General features: G+C 46.9%; 1 protein-coding gene across 1 annotated transcript in view; it reads right to left on the bottom strand.

Moving 5' to 3' along the window:
• SLC27A4 (solute carrier family 27 member 4) overlaps positions 1-25996 on the bottom strand; it is an 81905-nt gene that overhangs the window by 38795 nt on the left and 17114 nt on the right. Inside the window, exons 2-4 of the mRNA XM_089668985.1 lie at positions 11012-11176; positions 1939-2333; positions 507-665 (exon numbers count right to left, since the gene is read on the bottom strand). Of these exons, the coding sequence (XP_089525111.1) occupies positions 507-665; positions 1939-2333; positions 11012-11172 (715 nt within the window). The 5' untranslated portion in view covers positions 11173-11176. The remainder of the gene's footprint in view (positions 1-506; positions 666-1938; positions 2334-11011; positions 11177-25996) is intronic.

Genomic DNA, 25996 nt, shown 5'->3' with positions numbered 1-25996 from the left:
TGGTGCTGTGGGGGGGGTCAGACTAACACGGCAGTCAGCAGTGCCCCTGGTACGGGTAGTAAGTGTGCGGCCCCCAGCAGATAAAAACTCGAGGCAGCAGAGCTATCTACTATGCGACTGCTCCGGTCGCCATCTTGGACAAGCCCCCCATTTTTGCGTATTTATCCGGCTTGTTGAGTGATCTGCAAAGCATGAGTTCTTGTACATTAACAGAGAAGCGTGGGCAAAGTTTTTTGGGCCACGTGTCCCTTGTGGTTCACAGAAGTACGAGGTGAAACTCGGGTTGGTAAACAAAGGGTTAAAAGAAAAATCAATAAGAAGGGTGGGTGGGGGGCAGGGATAATATTGGGGTAAATAGAAATATGTATATGTGAAATATTTTTGCAAATGTGTTGTTCTTTTTATACAGGAAAATCAAATAAAAGTTTAAATTAAAAAAAAAAAAAAAAAGAAAAATCAATATAAAAAAAACAGGTGTATTTCCCTGAGTTTTGATTAATCCATACCTGTGAATCCCCTGCCAGGATCTTTGGGAGGAAGGCGGGAAGCACTCTGCAGTAATGGCGATAGGAATTCTGTTCCAGGGGGAATCGTTGATGGGTCACAGTCACCCACGCAGTAGAGGCGGGTGGGTTTACCCATCATGGAGTACACATCAGTCATGGCTAGGAGAATAAAAAGAAAGCAGGAAAATTAGCAGATGAACCATTTCTAGTGGATGAGCAATTTATACACAATGTGAACACACAAATAGAGAACATCACGTTCTTCCACGTTCCATTATCTCCTCCATAAATAGAATAGTCCATTTTAGGTTAAGTTGACAGGGTTACATACACCGCCAGTAACCACAGGACAATCTCCATCAGCCTCCACTACAGTTAGGGTAGGCCTACTATATTTATAAAACCAGCTTTGGTCAGTGTGAAGCCAATCACTTAATTCTGCAGAATCCAAAGCCATCCTCTAAATAGACAATAGAGCAATAATGACTTGTATATCTCTGAGCCCCGACTGCAATTAAGATGTTCTTCAGAGCTGGTTCACACCAGAATGCACACATTCTTATGGGATTCTCACGTTGTCCAGTTTTGAAGCCTGGGTTGCAAAATGCACTGGACCACAGAAAAAGGTGTGCAAGCATTACCTTTTCAGATGCACTGCTCCAAACAGCATGGTACTGCAGTACCATGCAACCTGGTGCCCACAAATGTGCTGCATTTGTGATCCGAGTTGGGTTCCATTATTAATACATTGACTCCACCATGCAAGTCACAAGGGCAGCACGTTCACTTGCAGTGCAGGAAATGCACTGCGTTTTGGTGTGAACCAGCCCTAAGACCGCACTTACACTTGGCGTTTCCTGAATGCGCAACATAAAGCACAGGAAAAACGCATTCTGCTGTGTTTCAGAAAAACATTACGCTTGCGGTACCATTAATTGTTAATGGCGCCCTAAACACAGTTAGCAGACACGCGGTTTGTCACACTGCAAACATGCCAAAACGCACACTGAAAAAACGTGCGACGTTCCATGCCTGAAAAGGTTCTGGAGCATCTCTGGCACATTTGTAGAGCATAGGGCAGCACATTCAAGTGAACTGGCTGCCCTGTGCACAATATGCCGAAACGCATGAAAAACACACAAAAAAAAAAAAAAAAAACCTGCAAGTGGGAACACACTTTCCCGCTACGCGAAGTATGATTAGGGCGTAAATGAAACCTATGGGGAGGCAGGCTTCACCTGACAATGCTAGCTGTCTGCCTCTGCAAACAAGCACCCAAACACTCTCATTGCCCCTCTGTCAGTAATCTGGGAACCCCATGTTTGCTCACCTGCTTGTAATGCAGGAGAGGAATTAGCAATCACACCCACTGTAGGCCCCTTTACATTCCCATTACAGTCCAGTTACTGGTTTCCAGACATTTCCCCCTCACCTTGGGACATTTCTCGACCGAACACCACAGCCTTGGAGTTGGACACACTGAAGCAATGCTCTAAGGCATCCAGCCGCAGGTTGAAGTTGATCAGAGCTGCTTCCACTCCCATTTTTGCCATACCGAGCCATAGTCCCACATACTCATTGCAGTTCTCCATGAACAAGGCAACAACGTCCCCGGAGCGGAAGCCCTCCGCGTACAAAAAGTTGGCAACGGCATTGGAGAATTCATCTAGTTCTTTAAAAGTCCATGAAGCACCCGATCCCTCAAAGATCAATGCTGTTTTGTCTGGATGGCGGTTGACGCATTCCTTGAATATGACAGGGATCGTATTCCTCTCTCGAAGGTGACGACTGACTTGCAGCTTCACACGGACCAGTGTCATAGCACCTCTGGGAAAATGAAAAACAATTGTCTGAGCTTCAATTAAAATTCAGTAGTCTGCTCATTAGGCTCTGTAGATGCTGGAAAATGACAGGTCTGTGTACCTTACCACACCTTAAGAGCATCAGTTTACCATTAAACAATACCCACCGTGGTATCAAAAATCAGAAACAGTCCAAACAAGCTCAAGAGTCATCTGTAAATGATTTTTCTTCTGTGCAGCCCCTCCTTGATTCTCAGCATACCTTGAACAATATCTCTCAGCCTTGCATTAGGACGCCAGTCCTGCTATATATATTATCATCTGGAGCTTTAAAGTGTTACTATACCCCGGACCCTGCATTCACTATATCTGGTCTCCCACGATACACAGAACATAGAAATGCAATTATTTTAGTAAATATAAACTGCTAAATACCTTTTCTCATCAGCAGTATATAGCAGATTTTCTACTTCTGTCAGTGTCCCAGCTGAGCACTGATAAGGCTTGTAGGAGGAGTTTTCATTCTCTTCTGACTGTATTATGAGGCTGCATAACCCCTGACCCTCTGTCTGGACAGTGCTGATTGGCCCTAGGCCAATCACATCCTCCCTCCCTAAAAAAGAAAAACTCTCTAGCCATACACACTAAACTGAGCATGTGTACAGTGACTCCTAGAGCTCCCTCCTTTCAGCAGATGGATTGGGGACAGTAGAAGAAGAGGAAGATCTGAGAGACAGGATCAAACAGCGTTTGTATACAATGCACAGAATTAACCCCTTAGGTTCCACAGTGAGTATAACAAGCATGCTTTACTGCATATACAGACTGATTTTACTGTTGTAGGCTTAGTAACACTTTAAACAAGCTTTATTAAAAAAGTAAATGCAAGTGCTTAGGCAAGACATGGATGGATGATGTGATTTTCTTTCTTGCAACCACAGGATGCAGGAAAGAAAACCACTTGGTTCCCCCCCATCAACACAGTCAGTGTTGATGGAGAAATCTCTTTCGCAGTGCTATTGTATTCTACCAGTGGAAAGCCTTCCCTGCCAGCAAAACACAATGATTTCTGCCAATGGCTATAGCTGCCAGCAGTAATCGCATGAAAAAAAAAAATCGTACAGGCTGGTCAAATCGATGGATCAAATTCAGTACAGCCAGCCTGCCCATACATAGGTAGATCGAATGTCGGCCAGACCTTGCTGAACTGGACAAAATTCGATCCATCTTTGGACATCTTTACTGATGAATACAGAGCTGCATTAATTGATCTCTTTTATATCTGTCTGGAGTTTAGCTTCAAAGTGGAATTCCACTTTACTAAGTTACATTTAATAAGGCACCTAAATAAAAATGTTCCTTTAGACCACAGGCTAAGGATGTTTTTTAGCTTTATATTCAGTAACTCCCCTACATACAAACATTCAACTTGTGCAATTTCAAAGATGCATGTGTTCGCATGTCCAATCCTGTAAAGGCGGGCACACACACTCAGTTTATTTGTTCAACCCAGCAGGCTGAACGAAAAAACACAACAAAAAACTGACAGATCGCTGTACCAACACAAGCAATGTTGGTGCAGTGATCTTCCCTGCTGTGCTGACAGGGCATTGCTCTATGAAGAGTGATCCAAAGGTGGATCGTTCTTCAGAGGCCAAAGCAAGCGCGAACAAGCCGTAAAACTGTTCCCCCGTTCAAACCAGCAGCATGAACTATTGTGCTGCAGCTGGTGTGCAATGTGAAGACAGCGGTGCCAATGTGGTGAAAATAGCACAGTGCACTTTTTTTCATTTATGCAAACTTTATTGAAATGTCACAAAGTGACATTTCAATAGGTTCTACTAGACTAGACGAAACACGCTGCGCTGAAAAAAGATACTGCATGCCATTTTTCAGCACAGTGGTATGAACGGACATGATAAGGAACAAGTCCTTTTGCCTTGGCAAGGATGCCCAGCATAGTACAGCACATCTGGTGCGGACAGGGCCTTACACAGCAATGGTTTCCTTTAGGAAGACTGATAGAACTGCCTCACTAAAGCCGCATTCTCAAATGCGGCACAGATTGGTGTTAGGCTCAATTGGCGTCAGGTGATACCAGTTGCAGTACATTGTAGTACTGTTCAAAGTCAATGCAGGGGCTGTAGTCCAATGTTTATCAGCCTAATTCAAATCACCATTCGAAAATCAAGTCCAAGGACGATGAAACAAATGACATATTCAGACGGTACAAAGGGTTGTATGAGAGGTCTGCTACAGATAGCTGTGAAGGCATTTGGTTATCTGTTATCACAAACATCGAGTAAAGGGCTTCTATATTGAGAATAATAAACTATTTATGGATCATAATCATTTAGCAATTGCAACTGCAGAAGGACAATGCTGTTCATTTGGCCAGCTTGAGGTGCACAGTTGCCACATCTCTAGTGTACTTTAGAAAATGTAAAGGGTCATGTCACTCTACCCATTCATGGCAAAGAGACAGGCTCTCTTGAAAGCTCACCAACTCTCGCACTGCTACTCACCTTTCTTGTAGTCTGTTATGTCTATTGGACCCATGGGTCTAAACCCCCCCCCCCCCCCCCCAAGATCTCTGTGTCGGATCTTACACAGGGTTCATGACCCGGTTCCCTTACCTCACATGTGACTAGGTGATTGTCAACTTGCTGCTATGACCACAGAACACTGCATCCTGGGAGGCCAGAAGGGTGGTCGGATTTCTCACCATACCTGGATGCACCGGGTATTTATTTAAAGGTTCCGGTGAGCAAAGGAAGCAGAGAAAACCAAGTATTAGTGGGTGGGTAGATGGTGCGATTGAGCTTTTAAGAGAACCTGTCACTTTGCCCATTCAGAGCAAAGTGATTCTCTGAATACAGCACCCAAATGGTTATTAACGGAATGCATTGACTTTACATTTCAGGCAACTTTTTAGCAATTTCATCCAATTTTCAGATGCAAAAGCAATGGAACAGATTAAGACAAGCTCCAGCCAACAGTTTATACAGAAAACCACATTAACAACAAAAACAGGGGGTAGGTTGCCAAGATCCACTAAATTATTTTTGTGACCAAAAGCTCCAGCCAAACAGCTACATTTACAGCGAATACATGAACGGGAACGGCTTTACTTGCCGAAGGACTTGATATTCTGTATTCAGCCCAGCAGTTCGGATGTTCCAGGTGTATTAAAAGTGCACTTTTGTTTCTTTGTTACTATTTTTGCTATTAGTGAAACAATTTGGACTAATGTTTTGTTTCTGATAAACTCTATCTTTGAAGCTTGCTTACACTAAACCAGAAATGTCCCACAAGCCATTTTTGCAGCAGATACACAATCACTGTCCTTCACACTTTTGTTGCTAAGAAACAATTAACTGCAGTCAATGAAAGGTCTGGGTTATTGCGATTCATGCGATCTGCAGCTCAGGCAAGCAATGGCATTTGGAGTTTGCAACAGATAGGCCAGGTATATCAGCAGATCATGTTATTCAATCAAGCCGCTGAGCTCCATGGTGAAGCAGTGATTTGTAGCCAGCTACTAAAGTGCTGTAAAGGCCTCATTCACAGAGTTTTAGCAGCTTCAAAGACCTAAAGCCGGACGAATTCAAGCCAAGTATGGGCTATCTGGTTGTACACACGTCTATCTATTGATTAACTTGTGTACAATCAACCTGTCCAGTTTTCCTGAATGATCAGTGCCGCTGGCTATAGCCGGCAACACTGATCATTCCCCATCAGCAGAACACAATAGCACAGTGGGAGTAATCCCCCCACCCACATCGAACATGTGGATGGGGGGAATCTGTTCATTTTATTTTCCGCTCAATTCGCTGGTTAAAAACGAAAATAATTAATCATGTATGGCTTGCCTTAAGTGTAAAAATCCGGCACATTCCGACACCTGCACCGCATTCAGCCTTCAATATAAGTGAATGGCTGTACACAGCCACACTTGTGTAAATGGCAATTGCTTCTGTAATTTGTGTATTTGGGATAATACATAGAAGTAATCAGTGTTTAAACAAGTATGGATGGGTACTGCCATCTACTTTTAGAAGCAGCTGCATTCGGCATCCGCGGCTCCCTGGGTGCAGGAAAGCACTGGAGATTTTACACTTGACTTTGGAGATAATAAACACCCGTGTGCATGAGGCACAGAACTCTGGGTCCAGCTACAGATCAGCAAACAGGAAAAATAATCAGAATTTTAGCGGCTGCCAATTTTCTGGTGTGACTGTGATGTAAACAGACTAGGGGAGCAATAACCTGGTGATGGGGTTTTTCAGTATGGAACAATAGTGATCAGGCCCAGGGTGGATTTGATTTAAATCACGATTTAAATCACTAGTCAGTAAGGCTTGATTTAAATCCTAGTTTTCTACATAAAGACTAATTCTTGCTGGTATAACTTTAATATGCAAGTAGATGAAGATTTTTAGAATAACAACTTTTCTTATTAGTTTTTTTATCAGTTTAATATATTTGGACAACTTTTCTGTTGTATTTAGGATGGAGAAAAATAATCATTACCTTAATAATAACAATTTAAATAGATTTATTCAACTGAAACAATAACATTCCAGCATATGTTATTTGCTTAAACAAACATCCATGTTTGTAACTAATTTGGCTAAACAAAATATATATATTTTAAGAAACGTAGACTGTCAGCCCCTTCCTCCTCACACTTAGTTTCACTTTCTTCTTGTGCAGATCTATTCCACTCCAAACAATCAGAAAAATATTGTTTCTATTCTATTCACTGAACTTCTTGAAACTTAGCAGTGAAGGGGATGATTTTGTATTCATAGGTTTGTAGAAGTTAGGATTAAGGTCTTTTTCTTAACTCTGTTCATGTTATAACATTTTTGCTGTGAAGAAGAGGCATGTGATCTCCGCTGAGTCAAATTCAGTTTTGAGAACTGCAAAAGTAAACCAAACGTCTGTGATAATATCTTGTAGGCAGAGAAACTGCCCAATAATCTTACAAAAACCTCTGGAAGAGCATGACATTGTGAATGGATTCATGGAATTTATTTACCAAAAAAATTAAACATATACAGCCTTATTCTACATAATTAAAAACTAATCTTTATTTTATGATGGAATAACCTTTGGATGGTAATATATTTTCCTCAAAAAGCATTTTATTTAAAAAAAAATCCGATTTAAATAAAAAAAAATCCGATTTTTTTTGATTTTTTTAAAAAAATCATTGATTTTTATCCACCCTGATCAGGCCAGGCACCAAGACATTTGTGAAGAGTTTCCACTAGTCTGACTGCCTGCAAGTTTTGTCTCCACACTAGTCAGTGTGTTCAGTTTTTGTCACCATAAAACAGTGATATCCATCATGTGTAGAAAAGTAAACTCTCAATTTTATACCAGCGTTGGCTTACTGCAAAAATCTGGGCTTGTTCAAAAGGACAAACAGCAATTCTCATTGCATAGTAAGCCACAGAAGGCTTTTAGGCTATATTCAGTAAGGCTCCATTCCAGGGGCGGACTGACTATTGGGGAACTCAGGCACTCCCCGAGGGCCCGGGGTCAGTAGGGGGCCCCATGAGATGCCCTTGGTACCTTTCATAGGCTTTTTTGGGTGTGGTTTGAGTGTGGGCAAGGACACAGGGGCCCCAAGATCCCCTATTGCCCAGGGGACCCATAAGTTGTCAGTCCGCCCCTGGTGCAGCCCATCAGCGTACCTGTCAGCACAGCCCATCAGTGTACCTGTCATGCAGCCTTTCAGCACAGCCCATTAGTGTACCTGTCAAACGCAGCCCATCAGTGTACCTTTCATGCAGCCCATCAACATACCTGTCAGCATTGCAGTGAATGATATGTACGTTTTGTACACGTCAGTGACCATTCGCACTTGTGTGACTTGTCATACAACTTTGGAGACCAAGTTACATGACAAGTTGCAGCCCATGTATTAAAATGTAAGTCATTAAAATCTATGCGACATAAAATTGAAGGGACTTTAGAAAGGTTCCTGCAATACACTGATGTGACTGTCATGCGACTTGAGTGTCATAGACTGCAATGTAAACTCTCAAAAGTCGCATGAAAGTTATATCTTAATGTTAATGCAACAGTCGTGCAACAGTCAAATCAGTTGTATCAAAGTTGCAATGTAAAGTCACAATGGATATCGCATGACTTTGGAGTCGCACAAATGTGAATGGAGCCTTAGGTGCATAAAGTGGATTTTTACAGCTGGTATTACAGGTGTATGTGAACAGCCGTGGCCAGGAAGCCTGTTAAAAGCAATAGCCAGCGCTGACAGGAGCCACAGCTGTTTGCATGTATCTGCACAACCAGCAGCTACTTGTGATTAGGGACAGGGGTCTGACCCTGGACACAGACTGCATCCAGGATAGATCAGCTGTCTTTAATCAAAAAATACCTACGAACAGCTGCAGTCCCTTTCAGCCTGTCATTGCTTTGTACAGGCTTCCCTGGCGCAGCTGGTTCTTGCCGAGGAATCCCCTGTATACCCCTAATCACTCTTTTAAATGTATCCTTCCTGTATCTTTCAATGGCTTGACTTTAGTAGACTGAAAAACTGATTGATTGCTATGGGGTTGACATTTTTCATATCATTGTTATCACTTTATTCAATAGGTATAGCTGTGCTCCTTAACATTTAACATGGAATACAACATTAATGATATTTATCAAAGACACTTGATAGGCCATTTACCCAAGGCTACATTTATCTGAAAGTCCTTAGTATAAAGTGTCTGCTCTGCTGTAGGGCATGTTGATAAATGAAGCCCACTGATTTCATAGTGTACAAAGCACTTTTTAATTCTGTCTGCTTGCACGCGGCAGTAAATGGCAGTATGGGAGCATTCAGTACTGCAAAGCGATCCCAAATGTTTCCACAGAAGATCCCACCGACACACAAGTAATGCACTGCAACCAACTGCTCAGAAATGCACACATGCTTAGGCTTCACCCTGTTGGTTAAAATAAACTTCATGATCAACACTGAAAAATGCCTAAAGCAGCATTTCCTCCAGGGATGGTAATGATTTCAGCCAGTTATACTTGATTTAAACACGGAGTCAAGACTGTAAACATGGCTTAAAGGGTTAGTTCACCATAATAAAACCCCACTATGCAGTTATGCTACACCATAGCAGCACCCTATGCTAATCAGACCTTACAACCGTGCCTGATAACATACCTGTGGACCATATGTGATCATTTGATTTTACAATTAAATGGTGTAGAGCAGGAGGAGGCCGACAGGACCACTCATACAGAGCATTTCTGCTGGTTTATCAGAAACCAGCCGAAACACGCATGGTCAGCTTAAGGCAGCCCGTTAATGGATCTGTTTTTTTTTTTTTGTTCAGCCAGCGAGTTGAAAGAAAAAAAAAAAAAAAAACAGACCCAATTCCCCCATCCACACTTTTTAGGTTGATGGGAAATCCTCTTGCAGTGACATTGTATTCTGACAGCAGGGAGACATCCCCACCATAATAGGAGATCAGGGTTGCAGGTTATAGCCTGCAAATCTGATTGAGCAGGAAAAATACAGCAGCGTGGTTGTACAACAGCATGGTTGTACATTGACTTCTGTTTAACCACAGTGCCCATACATGGATTCACATTTGTCCAGTCCTAGACGACTAGACAAATTCTGGTTGAATTTCTATCAATTTATGGCCAGCTTAAGGCTATGAGTAAGTACTCTGCTTAAAGACATAATCTTTTGCACTAATTCCTCCCTGCTTTTAATGAGGAGGTTCACACTGAAGAAACAAAAAAAAAAAAATTCAAAGTAAGTAGCTACAAATCCTGTAGCTGCCAACTTTTAATAAAACGACACTTACCTGTCCAGGGATCCAGTACCATCCTTACCCAGCCTAGTTCTTTACTATTCTTCAGGTTCCCGGCACCAGCATCCTAATTGGACAGCTGGCTAAGCTACTTTCGTCTTTGAAGCTGGCTGCCCACTGCACTTTGTGAATGGTCCCGCTGTCTTCTGGGACCTGTGACGTGCCCCATTAGACTGTGGGGAGGGGGAGAGGAAAACTTCTGCTCAGACCGCCTAGGCGAGCCAAGCGGAAGTGGGAGCAAGTACCTGTCAAAACTAGGTACCCGCTCCTCACTCAAAAAAATGACATGCCAGATGTTGCAGGACGGGAGGATGAACATCCCCTTTTTTTCCCCACAAAGGACAAGCTGTTTTGAATGCGGTCTCATAATATTTCACTTTGCTTTGACTGGGGCCAGGCTGGAAGTGCACAGGTTAACTAAAGAGCCAAACATGTTATGGACTATAGGGGTTAAAGCTGCTATATCTTTATTATAGTGACCTTGTCAGCAGGTTCAAAATAGCACGCGACAATACCAGTAGAAACAAAAGGCAATATACTTCTACCCCCCCGGGAGGCTTGTGTCTTGAAATGTTACTACCAAGCTGCTCCCCAAAACGCTGCAAGTATTCGACTGCTGGTGAGGCAAGTATCCATTTTCCCCCATCACATTGCAATGGAGTCTCCCGCTGGATCATAAGTCCTGTAGTGACTGCGTTAGGTGGGGGCAATAACCAGAAGTGTTCAATACTTGCAGCAGCTGGGGAGCAGAATCATGGTGACCTTTCAAGACCAAAGCTGTTGGGAGAGGTATTTTCCCTCTTGACAGGGTCACTTTAAATCCAGGCTTTACAATCAAATTCATTCTCACCTGACATCCCGTCCTATGGTCTTGTAGAACACTTTCAGAAACTTCCATCCTCCAGAGCCTAGATAGAAAACCAGGACAGCACCGATGGTCTGAAACCAGGGCAAGCCAACCACCGCCTTGAAGAGCAGCAGCAGGGACATACAGGACGCCACCCGAAGCATCCTCCTGCAAGAGAAGACACATGCACGGTCATGCAGTAGAAGCCAGAAACCTTTATACTGAGATCCTGAAAGGCACACCCACACACGTGTCCATCACAAACCCAACAAACAGGCACTTCCACACAGGGCAAAGCTCAAGAACTAGAACACCGATAAGAGAGCTTACAACATTCACTTCTTATTCCCATTGTTTATAAGGCAGATTTCAGCTTTTGTAAAAATCTGTGAATGCACTCATACTGAAAAGAACAAAAAATCCCAGGTTCACACATACATGGTTTTATTGGATTGAGTTTACATGCACTGATGAATTTAGACAATTATTGGCTGTCTAAACTGGCTGCTGTGGAGGATATGCTGGGAGTGAGTTGTTGAGATGGTGGGCCCTTCATTGATACCATCAATGTGCCTACAGGAGGGCTCTCGTCTCCAGTCCTGCTTGTATCTTCTCCAGTGGAAGGCACCCTTCCTTTTTTCCCCACTTACCTCCCAGCCCCCCCCCCCCCCCAGTTTTTTTTTTTTTTTTTTCAGATTATATGTAAATATTTGCTTATACCATTGCCCGGGTTAGGTGGGTTTTACCTAGACGCCTCTATGCACATTTTGTGACAAGCATACCCTGACTATGGAAATGGCCCAGGGATCCTGACTGTCAGCGTTTCCTTTATATTGTGGAACTCTAAGTCAGTCCTGTGCCTGGCCTCTCATTTACTTGCTAAAGGGGTTATTGATCACTTCACTAATGTCTGTTCTCTTTCAAACTACTCCTATTGTAGAAGGGACTTCAGACATCCTGCGGCCAAGCAATAGTTTATTTTACCTGTTTTATTTCCCTTGTTTCTTATGGTTCCCTTACTGTACCATACTGACAAAACTTATAAAGAATACAGAAAAAAAAGTGCATTTATTTTTGGCACTAGAGCACATATGTCAAAGACAAGGCCCGTGGGCCAAATCCAGCCTTCCAGACCTTGTCTTGTGGCCCTTGTACCCAGATTTGCAACTGGAATGCGTCAGAACTCCATTCCGCCACCTCCGGCTCTCACCTTCTGTGTTTACAAGAGATCAGCAGCTCCCAGATTTAACAGATCACTGCATGCACTCACAGTGGGGCACGGCGGGGACAGAACACCTGAAATCTGTACATAACACACCCTTAAACTCTGTACATAATGCACTCTGTACATAGCACACTCTCAAACATTGTACTCTGTGCATAGGACACCCCTGGAACTGCACTCTGAACATAGCACACTCCTGAACCCTGCACTATGTACGCAGTGCATCCCAGATACATCTGGCCCTTTATGATGCGGCCCACAATCAAACTGAGTTTAACACCCATGCACTAGAGCAGGGGTGGCCAACCTGCGGCTCTCCAGCTGCTGCAGGACTACAAGTTCCATCATGCCTCTGCAAGTCAGTAACTTCCCATCTTTGCAATGCCTCATGGGAAATGTAGTTCCACAACAGCTGGGAGAGCCACAGGTTAGCCACCCCTGCACTAGAGCCTGCAAAGTATTGCAACTGTGATCTGTGCACCACAAGTGGAAAGCAAAGGCCCCTGCATACTCTTGCCTAAGCCCCAGGTCTTGAGGCGGTACAGACCTACCATTACAGTCACCAATGGGCCAAAACTAAGGACTGTCACAATGACAGATGGGACTTGTAGTCTTCCATTCCCAGAACCATGTGGATGGATCTGTGAATGGATGACGTGCCGCATGGTCTGAACCACACACAGCTGGGCAAAATAGAAAAAAATGCAGGATGCTGTGGAGGGAAAATAATAACCCCAGAAATTCAAGTAAGGAAGAGAGGGTGGAAAATACTGCTGTAAACATTGTCAGAAAGGTCGATTTTTACATTTTAAAAAATGTGCATGTGAACATTTGTGTCATTTGTACTGGACAGCTTGGTCTGAAACAAAGGCATGTGGGGGGGGAGAAAACGGACACGCAACATAATCTTTACATGCATTATCTACATGCTATTATACAATATATTTTGCAATATCGATCTTCTAAGTCCAGGTTTACTTTTGTTATTAGATTTATTCTCTGCTGAAATAAAACCTCTCAGGACAGAAAATATCTGAACTGCGGTCATCTTTTCTCTGCTCTCAAGTCCTCACAGTACTTGACCTTTAAATAATTGGTGGTTGCTCAATGCGATTGCTAAGGATGGTGCCATGCTAGAACCAGGATACAAAGAAGTCGCTAAGACTCCAACTAAATGCATTTTACATATTTATTTTTGATTTATATATTTATTTAGGGGCCACATGGGGTCTCTTCCTGAAGGTGACATATTGGCTATGTTGCCTTGAGGAACGGACCCTATAATTCCAAAATGTTGGTTTCTTATGACTTGTGTGAGGCTGTTTTCATAATGAATACATTACGTGAAGTGCATTATTTGGAGTGTAGTTGACTTTGTATCTTTCTGTGTTACTGCTTAGTGAGTTGATGAACCAAAACCAGCCTGCAGCCGCTTAAAGTGTTACTAAACCCACATCAGTAAAATCAGTCTGTATATGCAGTAAAGCATGCTTGTTATATTCACAGTGGAACCTAAGAGGTTAATCATTGTGTAAAAAACTTGTTTGATCCTGTCTTCTCTGATCCTCTCCTTCTAATGTCCCCAGTACATCTGATAGAACAGAGCATTGGGGACACTCTGCACATGCTCAGTTTGGTGTGTGTGGCTAGAATTTGTTTTGTTTTTTTTCTTGGGACAGTGCATGTGATCAGCACAGGGCCAATCAACACTGTCCAGACTGAGTGTCAGGGGTCAATCAACCTCATAGGACAATCAAGAGGGAATGAAAACTCCTCCTACAAGCTTTAACCTGTGCTCCGCTGGACACTTATAGAAGTCATAAGACTGCTACAGTGGATATATAAAAAAAAGTCTACACACCCCTGTTAAAATGTCAGGTTTATGTGATGTAAACAAATGAGACAAAGATAAATAATTTCAGAACTTTTACCACCTATAAACTGTACAACTTAGTTGAACAAACTCAAATCTTTTAGGTGGAGGGAAGTACAAATAAAAAACTAAAATAATATGGTTGCATAATTGTGCACACCCTTAAACTAATACATTGTTGAACCTTTGATTTGATTCCAGCACTTAGTCTTTTTGGGTATCAGCATGGCACATCTTGACTTGGTAATATTTGCCCACTCTTACTTGCAAAAACACTCAAAATCTGTCAGATTGCAATGGTATCTCCTGTGCACAGCCCCCTTCAGATCACCCCACAGATATTCCATCAGATTCAGGTCTGGGTTCTGGCTGGGCCATTCCAAAACTTTCATCCTCTTCTGGTGAAGCCATTCCTTTGTTGATTTGGATGTATGCTTTGGGTTGTTGTCATGCTGAGAGATGAAGTTCCTCTTCATGTTCAGCTTTCTAGCAGAAGCCTGAAGGTTTTGTGCCAATATTGACTGGTATTTGGAACTGTTCATAGTTCCCTCTACCTTGACTAAGGCCCCAGTTCCAGCTGAAGAAAAACAGCCCAAAGCATGATGCTGCCACCACCATGCTTCACTGTGGGTATGGTGTTCTTTTGGTGATATGCAGTGTTTTTGCGTCAAACATAATTTTTGGAATTATGGCCAAAAATTTCAACCTTGGTTTCACCAGACCATAAAACATTTTCCCACATGCTTTTGGGAGACTTCAGATGTGTTTTTGCAAAATTTAGCCGGGCTTGAATGTTTTACTTCATAAGAAAAGGCTTCCATCTTGCCACTCTACCCCACAGCCCAGACATATGAAGAATACGGGAGATTGTTGTCACATGTGCCACACAGTCAGTACTTGCCAGATATTCCTGCAGCTCCTTTAATGTTGCTGTAGGCCTCTTGGCAACCTCCCAGGCCATTTTTTTCCCCGTGTTTTCATCAATTTTGGAGGGACGTCCAGTTCTTGGTAATGTCACTGTTATGCCATATTTTCTCCACTTGATGATGACTGTCTTCACTGTGTTCCATGGTATATCTAATGCCTTGGAAATTCTTTTGTACCCTTTTGCTGACTGATACCTTTTAACAATGCAATCCCTCTGATGTTTTGGAAGCTCTCTGCGGACCATGGCTTTTGCTGTAGGATGTGACTAAGAAAATGTCAGGAAAGACCTACTAGAACAGCTAAACTTTATTTGGGGTTAATCAGGGGCACTTTAAATGATGGCAGGTGTGTACCGACTCCTATTTAACATGATTTTGAATGTGATTGCTTAATTCTGAACATAGCTACATCCCCAAATATAAGAGGTTGCATAAGTGTGCACACCCACAATTTTTTAGTTTATGTTTACTAAAAGATAAACCCCTAAAAGATTTCACTTTGTTTTTCAATTGAGTGGTAACGTTTATAGGTCACATTAAAGGTAGAAAAAGTTCTGAAATTATTTATCTTTGTCTCATTTTTTTACATCACAGAAACCTGACATTTTAACAGGGGTGTGTAGACTTTTTATATCCACTAACATAATTTCACTTCTGTGTACTATGGGAGACCAGATATAGTGAATGCAGGGTCCTAGGTTTAGTAACACTAAGTGACAGGATCCTTGTCTGCAAATCACCTTGCACCCTGCAAAACAAGTCAGCGGCTCCAAGGAAAGTGGACTGTATTTGGGTATTTTCTAATCTCAACTCCAGGTTTGTAAAATAATAAATTCACTTTGGGAAACAAACATTCTGGCTGCAACTTTCACATTCTCTTCAGTGCCGCCCCCTGCAGACTCGGCGCTCCATGATCCAGCATTAGTTCATCATGATGGCCTGGTCTGTCAATCCCACTGGACAGTAAGGCTGGCTAGAGATAGATTGAATCTCAGCTGGTTCAGGAGGGACCTGCCGAGATTTGATCCATCCATGGGCAGGTTGGTTGTACTGAAGTTGGTCCATTGATTAACCTCAGTACATCCTATCGGATTTTTTGCATACAATTACTGCCCGCGGCTGTAGCCGCTAGCAGGGATCATTTTGTTCTGCCAGCAGAGGAGGTAAACTACCAGCAGAACAAAATAGTGCTGTGGGAAGGATTCATCCATCAGCATTGATGGTGGTGAGAGAATCAAGCTATTTTCCTTCCTTCCAACTGTGGTGGAAGGAAAGAAAATTGTATAATCTATGGCTTGCCTTAATACCAACATGTCATTAGGTGAGTGTCACTCCGTCCAGGAGGAAGGGGGATTCAGTGCCACCAAAAAGAAGTGTAAGGACCCATGATACCACTGGAGAGGCCAAAAGACTGCATTAAAAAGGTATGTAGAATGGGAATTTAAAGTAAAAAAATGATGGGGAAAACATACCAGCAAATGAGCTGCCAAAAAGCAAATGGCAATAAACTCTTCCACTCAGTGTAAGGGAGCTCTCAACAATGACAATTCCAGGAGCCATGATGTCAGTCATATGCTTCCATTACCCACCCATAGTTGTCAGCACTCCGGCCTCTCCCCTGCAGCAGCTGGAGCTGCAGGATCAGGTGACCAAAAGGAGCGGATTAAAAATGGGTGACTATACAAATATTTTTATTACAGGCTAGACAGGATAGGTAGAAAGTGGGAGGAAAGAACATTTTTAAAAGTGATATTAAAGAGTATTTAAAAAAGATGGTAAGAGGAGGAAAGGGACCACTCTGTAAAATACCAAGTCCCTCTCTACCGCTGTCCACTCCTTCTCTCCTCCAGATGCCCCCTCAGCAAGACGTGTTCTGAGAGAACGCCCGTGAGGACACGCTGCCAAGCTGGACTGTGTAAGCCCATAGACACACACAGCATGGCTTGACCACGCTCACTGCACCCTCCTCACAAGATCTGACTGACAGCAGCAGGAGTCTATGGCTCTCGCTACTCTCAAGCTCTCCTGTGAGACGGAGAGGAGAGTGGGGCTTCAGCCGGAACATGAGTGGGTAACACAGGCTAGTATACAAATGGTTAGATAATGGCAGTACACTAGAACAATTGCTCAGGCCTGGAAGAGTCCGTTTGTCCCTCTTCAGGGGGTGCGGGATCGTATGACCACTATGATGCTCAACGAATAGATGTTGAGTATCCGCAACGACTCCCAGTGTAAATTTTTGAAAATATGGGAGCCGTGGTAGCAAAATGCCTTTCCCAAAATCTCCCCAGCTAGTCTGGGGATGTAATGGCGTTCGTTATTGGCGCTCTTGGACCCCTGCTCTTTGCCCCTCCTTTTTTTTTTTTCCTCTTTCTTTTTCTTCCCCTCTTTCTTCTTTTTTCATTCTCTCTGTTTTGGTGTGACTGGCCTGCTGCATTTAGTTGTTATAGTCAGTTACAGTAATGTTTTGTAACTTATGTGCCATTGATAGCCTCTGCGTGGGCGTACCTTTTGCCCTGTTGGCATTAGAGCACAGTTTTTCCTTTTTTTTTTATTTTGCATTTTTTTTTTTTTTTTATCTGTGCAATTGATAGCCCCTGCGTGGGCGTGTTTTATTGCCTCTCTTTTATACTGTTTAAAAATTAATAAAAACCATTGAAAGAGATAATGGCAGATAATTAAACATGTGCACTACAGTTACCCCAAGCAACAAATTTTCAGGTCACAACACGATTCAGAGAAAGCGAATTTCTGGTTAGTTGCAGTCACTAAGTGGATGTGGTATATCAGCAGTGTCAATGTGCTGGTTTTTTATTTATTTTTATTTTCATCCTCCAATGTGCTTCTGGCCAATGTTTTCCTTCACCGAGAACCACGGTACAAATGGCAGGAAGAGCCCAGTGTGCCATGAATACCTAATCCACAGCACACGGCTCTATTCCGGCCATTGTCACAGTGATGGGGACAGCTGTCATCCTGAGCGCGGGGCGGGATTCACTAAGTGGTGGCCAATTAAGTCCTTTCATGGGTGGGGAGATGCAAAAAGATCTGGAAGTGACCTTCACAGCTGTCTCAATGCTACAAGCCCGTCCTACAATCACAGTTAATGGGATAATGTTACAAAGTCCTCATATCTGAAGGGCAAATTCCCGGTTTATGATCTAACAACCTTCCGCAGCTTGGTACATTTACACTTTATAACCCAGAAAAATTCCTCCCTAAAGATTATCCAAACCCCGGAACATGAATGTAATATATAGCAGCTTGTCAGTCCTTCGATCTGGTGGCTGCATTTATTTTCTTTTTTTCAGACTTTCTTCCCCTCCATATTTCCTCCTGTTGATTCTGCCAGGAACACAATTCTGGTCCTAGGGTGACAACACTTTCTCTGTACTGTATCTATGGAAGACCAGCGTTGTCACCCAAAGCACTCCTTTACAATAGCAGTTTGGGAGGTAATCAATCATTGCGGTTGAACCACGTTTTTACCACCCCTCAACTGCTCCTTCTTTAGCTGGAAAGGCAGTGGGTGAGGGTGTACACATGTCAGAGCAGGAATTGCATCCCTTGTTGTAATCAGTGGGCACAACCGCATACTGAACACGACCCATTCAAGTGAATGGGGTCACAATGCAACCACTCTGCAACTGCACAACACAGAAGGTTGGGGCATGGTAGTTTGCCATTTAGGAGGTTAAAACAGGCGGCGAGAAGGTGATACAAGACCTGCTCACTGTCTGTCAAATGCTCTCCGAAGAGTGATTGAAATGAGTATCACTCTTCAGAGAGCAAAGCAAATGTAAATGAGGCCTAAGACAGGACTACAGGACATCCCCCCATCTCTCCTATGAAGGGTGGGGTTGATAGTCCTCAAAGATAGCTGGGAATGGTGAAAGTGATAACAGTGTAGCACAGGCTGACAGCATGAGAAGTTAACTGCCTACATTTCGGGCATTTACATTACAAGAACTCAGCAATGGCAGTCTTCCTGTTTCTCCAGGAAAAGCTGTCATTTAAAGAGGAGTAACCATAACACCTACTCCAAAACTGCCTTTCATCCTTCTGGCTTTAGAAAACCAGAAAAACAGCTTTAGTCGGTAAGTAATATTAACCGGCATCCATGTAACACATTAGGAATATTGTTGCCACATGGGAGATCAGCGCCCCTCAGTCCCGGTGTCTGTGCCTGGTCCCAGCTTGCCTTACTGTAAAGTAGTGGTTCTCAAACTGTGACCCTTTGCTTGCCTTTAACCTGGGGCACTACTCCTCCCACCGACACCAACCACGGGGCGCTGCTCCTCCCTCCGACACCGACCACGGGGCGCTGCTCCTCCCTCCGACACCGACCACGGGGCGCTGCTCCTCCCACCGACACCGACCACGGGGCGCTGCTCCTCCCACCGACACCGACCACGGGGCGCTGCTCCTCCCACCGACACCGACCACGGGGCGCTGCTCCTCCCTCCGACACGACCACGGGGCGCTGCTCCTCCCACCGGCACCGACCACGGGGCGCTGCTCCTCCCACCGGCACCGACCACGGGGCGCTGCTCCTCCCACCGGCACCGACCACGGGGCGCTGCTCCTCCCTCCGACACCGACCACGGGGCGCTGCTCCTCCCTCCGACACCGACCACGGGGCGCTGCTCCTCCCTCCGACACCGACCACGGGGCGCTGCTCCTCCCACCGACACCGACCACGGGGCGCTGCTCCTCCCACCGACACCGACCACGGGGCGCTGCTCCTCCCACCGGCAGCGACCAGGGGGCGCTGCTCCTCCCACCGGCAGCGACCAGGGGGCGCTGCTCCTCCCACCGACAGCGACCAGGGGGCGCTGCTCCTCCCACCGACAGCGACCAGGGGGCGCTGCTCCTCCCACCGACAGCGACCAGGGGGCGCTGCTCCTCCCACCGACAGCGACCAGGGGGCGCTGCTCCTCCCACCGACAGCGACCAGGGGGCGCTGCTCCTCCCACCGACAGCGACCAGGGGGCGCTGCTCCTCCCACCGACAGCGACCAGGGGGCGCTGCTCCTCCCACCGACAGCGACCAGGGGGCGCTGCTCCTCCCACCGACAGCGACCAGGGGGCGCTGCTCCTCCCACCGACAGCGACCAGGGGGCGCTGCTCCTCCCACCGACAGCGACCAGGGGGCGCTGCTCCTCCCACCGACAGCGACCAGGGGGCGCTGCTCCTCCCACCGACAGCGACCAGGGGGCGCTGCTCCTCCCACCGACAGCGACCAGGGGGCGCTGCTCCTCCCACCGACAGCGACCAGGGGGCGCTGCTCCTCCCACCGACAGCGACCAGGGGGCGCTGCTCCTCCCACCGACAGCGACCAGGGGGCGCTGCTCCTCCCACCGACAGCGACCAGGGGGCGCTGCTCCTCCCACCGACAGCGACCAGGGGGCGCTGCTCCTCCCACCGACAGCGACCAGGGGGCGCTGCTCCTCCCACCGACAGCGACCAGGGGGCGCTGCTCCTCCCACCGACAGCGACCAGGGGGCGCTGCTCCTCCCACCGACACCGACCAGGGGGCGCTGCTCCTCCCACCGACACCGACCACGGTGCGCTGCTCCTCCCACCGACACCGACCAGGGGGCGCTGCTCCTCCCACCGACAGCGACCAGGGGGCGCTGCTCCTCCCACCGACAGCGACCAGGGGGCGCTGCTCCTCCCACCGACAGCGACCAGGGGGCGCTGCTCCTCCCACCGACAGCGACCAGGGGGCGCTGCTCCTCCCACCGACAGCGACCAGGGGGCGCTGCTCCTCCCACCGACAGCGACCAGGGGGCGCTGCTCCTCCCACCGACAGCGACCACGGGGCGCTACTCCTCCCACCGACAGCGACCACGGGGCGCTACTCCTCCCACCGACAGCGACCACGGGGCGCTACTCCTCCCACCGACAGCGACCACGGGGCGCTACTCCTCCCACCGACAGCGACCACGGGGCGCTACTCCTCCCACCGACAGCGACCACGGGGCGCTACTCCTCCCACCGACACCGACCACGGGGCGCTACTCCTCCCACCGACACCGACCACGGGGCGCTACTCCTCCCACCGACACCGACCACGGGGCGCTACTCCTCCCACCGACACCGACCACGGGGCGCTACTCCTCCCACCGACACCGACCACGGGGCGCTACTCCTCCCACCGACACCGACCACGGGGCGCTACTCCTCCCACCGACACCGACCACGGGGCGCTACTCCTCCCACCGACACCGACCACGGGGCGCTACTCCTCCCACCGACACCGACCACGGGGCGCTACTCCTCCCACCGACACCGACCACGGGGCGCTACTCCTCCCACCGACACCGACCACGGGGCGCTACTCCTCCCACCGACACCGACCACGGGGCGCTACTCCTCCCACCGACACCGACCACGGGGCGCTACTCCTCCCACCGACACCGACCACGGGGCGCTACTCCTCCCACCGACACCGACCACGGGGCGCTACTCCTCCCACCGACACCGACCACGGGGCGCTACTCCTCCCACCGACACCGACCACGGGGCGCTACTCCTCCCACCGACACCGACCACGGGGCGCTACTCCTCCCACCGACACCGACCACGGGGCGCTACTCCTCCCACCGACACCGACCACGGGGCGCTACTCCTCCCACCGACACCGACCACGGGGCGCTACTCCTCCCACCGACACCGACCACGGGGCGCTACTCCTCCCACCGACACCGACCACGGGGCGCTACTCCTCCCACCGACACCGACCACGGGGCGCTACTCCTCCCACCGACACCGACCACGGGGCGCTACTCCTCCCACCGACACCGACCACGGGGCGCTACTCCTCCCACCGACACCGACCACGGGGCGCTACTCCTCCCACCGACACCGACCACGGGGCGCTACTCCTCCCACCGACACCGACCACGGGGCGCTACTCCTCCCACCGACACCGACCACGGGGCGCTACTCCTCCCACCGACACCGACCACGGGGCGCTACTCCTCCCACCGACACCGACCACGGGGCCCTACTCCTCCCACCGACACCGACCACGGGGCCCTACTCCTCCCACCGACACCGACCACGGGGCCCTACTCCTCCCACCGACACCGACCACGGGGCCCTACTCCTCCCACCGACACCGACCACGGGGCGCTACTCCTCCCACCGACACCGACCACGGGGCGCTACTCCTCCCACCGACACCGACCACGGGGCGCTACTCCTCCCACCGACACCGACCACGGGGCACTACTCCTCCCACCGACACCAACCACGGGGCACTACTCCTCCCACCGACACCAACCACGGGGCACTACTCCTCCCACCGACACCAACCACGGGGCACTACTCCTCCCACCGACACCAACCACGGGGCACTACTCCTCCCACCGACACCAACCACGGGGCACTACTCCTCCCACCGACACCAACCACGGGGCACTACTCCTCCCACCGACACCAACCACGGGGCACTACTCCTCCCACCGACACCAACCACGGGGCACTACTCCTCCCACCGACACCGACCACGGGGCACTACTCCTCCCACCGACACCGACCACGGGGCACTACTCCTCCCACCGACACCAACCACGGGGCACTACTCCTCCCACCGACACCAACCACAGGGCACTACTCCTCCCACAGACACCAACCACAGGGCACTACTCCTCCCACCGATACCAGCCAAGGTGCACTACTCCTCCCACCAATACCAGCCAAGGGGCACTACTCCTACCACTGATACCAGCCAAGGGCACTACTCCTTACCACTGACAAAAACCACAGGACACTACTCCTCAGCACTGACACCAATCATGGGGCACTATTCCTCCCACTGACACCAATGATGGGGCATTATTCCACCCACTGACACCAAGAATAAGGCATTTTTCCACCCACTGATGTCAATGATGGGACACCATTCAGTCTACTGCCACAACTGATTTCTCCTACTATCCCAGATGGATGCTAGGACATTTTTTACTCCCACTGCTCGCAGGGCAATGTTCATTCCCATTGACGCCAAGGCATTTTCTATGCAAGCCTGTCCCGCCTAAGGTTTTAAGGACAGTGATCTTGGCCCTTTGTTTAGAGAGTTTGAGGACCCCGGCTGCAACATCTCTAAAGCTAGCCATACATGTAAATGTTTGCTCATTAAGCCCAGCATCTGAAGGAAAGCAATCCATAGATTCCACCCCTCCCCCCATCCACACTAATTAGCAAGAATGGATGAATCTCCCGCTCCTACACCCATATCAGAATACTCAGTGACCATAGTCGCAGTCACTGTTCTGCATTTTTTTTCCCTGCAGTGTTCATTCAAATTCTCAATGAAAATGTGTCGAGCTGGGTGGTGTCATCAGGGCCCTTGCTGCTCAAAGTTTGGCAAATGCACAGAATTCGGCTGAAAATTGAGCAGTGTATGGCCAGCTTAAGTGTTCAAGTAATGCCAGGCAAGAACACTGCAACACTGTCTTAATCAGCCTGACAATCAGACACTTGGATCCACTGCAGATAGATTCAGCCGGTTCTTTTAAAATGCCTCTGAATAAGACTGGAGCTTCTTGTCACACCTTGTTGTGCAACTTCCCTGAGAATGCTAGAGGGCAATGCTCAGATCCAGCGAACACAATGAAGGAAATTTGTCCAAACTGGAGCAGCCAGAATCTGGAGCAACTGTGCATGGCAATACCTGAACTATCAGATGATGCCTGGCAGCACCTTCTGCCCACACAGGTATCTACAGTCATCTTAGCAAGAGAAAAGGTTATCCAAGTGAAGTTCCTATATCAAATGTATTATACTCCATACATCCTATTCAAATTGGGGAAATGACCCTCCTCCTCGTCTTGCCCTAAATGCCCATTTCACAATGGCACATTACCACATGGTCTGGGAGTGCCTGGTTATACGTAACATTTGGTCTACCGTTTGTGCCAATTCACACTGACTTGTGCTAAACTGCATGTACATTTCCATCCACTTTAGTTGCGTTTTGACACGCGCTGATGTCCGTTGACATACATTTTGATGTCCGTTGACATACATTTTGATGTCCGTTGACATACATTTTGATGTCCGTTGACATACATTTTGATGTCCGTTGACATACATTTTGCATTTTAGCGCAATGCAACTCAACGTTATGGTGTGAATAGGACACATTAGAAATTGTCTTTCATATGTCCTTCTGTTGGTCGGTTTTACAGCTACTCAAAAACGGCAATGGTGTGAATTGGCCCTTACAGACTTTATGAGCTCCGTCCTTCAAACACCTAAAGTCTATAGCAATTTAATGGAAATCACATGATTCTCCTACCCTAGTTCAGTGGCTCAGACTTACTGTAATCCCTATGTACAATTTAACACAAGGCTCACAGATACTCAAATATATTTGAAAAACTCTGCTTTCCCTGGCTGGAATCACAATCGACGATACCGCTTGATTAACTGTCAAATCACCTATGAATACATAGCAATGAAAAGTCTAGATGGTGCTTGAACGAAACCTTCATTATGGATTGATTAGTGATGATATATAGGATTGCTTAATCCTTTTTTGCATGGAACTACAGTGGTTCTAAGGGCTGAAGGATTTTTTTACCCTCGTGCATTCAATGCAAGAAGGTAAAAAACCTGTGTGCTGCTCCCTCCACAGTCCCCCTAATCGCTCCACCGGAGCCCCCTCTTGATCCAATGATGTGCACAAGAGCCTTGCTTCTCCCAGATCTCCCTATCCTCACTGGCTGAAGACACAGCAGCAGGAGCAATTGGCTCCCACTGCTGTCAATCACAGCCAGTGAGGAGAGAGCAGGGGGTGGGGACAAGCTGCAGCTCTATGTGCCTTACAGACGCATAGAGCGGGGACTGGGACCGAGCATGCACCAGTGCCCCCCTAGCAAGTGGCTTGCTATTTGGGGCACTAGACAAGGGGTAGGAACCAGGAGCGCCAGCAGGGGACTTGAGAGGAGGAGGATCAGGGCTGCTCTGTGCAAAACCACTGCACAAAGCAGGCGAGTATATATATATATAAAAAAAAAAAATTGTAATCACTGAGTGGATACGAGTTAATGTGTTATGTGATCTTTGTGTATGTTGTATTAATTCTCGTTTCCATGAAAAATAAAAGATTTTCTTAACCCTTTGAGGACCAAGGGACGTATTTGTCCCATGTTTTTAATTGCGTGTATCATCTGATTAAGAACCTAAAATTCTTCTTTTTTTTTTTTGGTTTGAGTCAAAATATTAGTTCTTATCAACAAACAACAAATGGATCTAGCTTTTTGCCAATTATTTCATGAAATGGCTTAGTTACAGCAACTGAAGTGTACGAACTTTAAAAACAAAAAAATTGATTCTTTTGGCGTTCCAAAATCTTACGGTCCTCAAAGGGGTAAAAAAAAAAACACTGTGCATGGTAACCAATCAGCTTCTGTCTTTCATTTTCAAAGCTTACCTGAACAAGCTGAAGATAGAAGCCAATTGGTTACCATTTACAGCAACTCCAGTTTTGATAAGTTCCACCCCTCCGTGTATTTTTACAGACTAGGGTGCAAGATCATTCCAAAAGCAGTGTAGCCACAGACACAAGACAGCAGTTGGAAGATGCATGCCTGTGCAACAATGATGGTATGAACACACATGCTCACACTGGCCAAGCATGCATTTTTATATCCTGTGCAGCCATCTACAGGGCCAGCCTTTTCTTGGGGGAAGAGTAAATAGCTGAAAGAGAACATTTAATCAATCCTTCCTCTAACCTGGGGTTTCTGCACAAGTCAGGGGTATCCTAAAAAATATATCATCCTTCCTGGTCTGTCTGTTATATAGGACATCTCATGTCCATGGATGGTCCTAGAATATATTGATCATGAACATATTGATCCATGAAGCAGCTGTACAAGAATATCACAGCTACTGATCAATGATGTCTACAGTTTTAATTCTAAAGTCCTTTTCAACGGGTCTCAATGC

Source organism: Staurois parvus, unplaced genomic scaffold (genome assembly GCF_062004578.1).
Source record: "Staurois parvus isolate SC_StPar_1 unplaced genomic scaffold, SC_StPar_1.0 ptg000068l, whole genome shotgun sequence".
In the NCBI taxonomy this organism is placed as follows: domain Eukaryota; kingdom Metazoa; phylum Chordata; class Amphibia; order Anura; family Ranidae; genus Staurois; species Staurois parvus.
The sequence above is the reverse complement of the archived record's forward strand: the minus strand, read 5'-3'. Positions and strand labels throughout refer to the sequence as shown.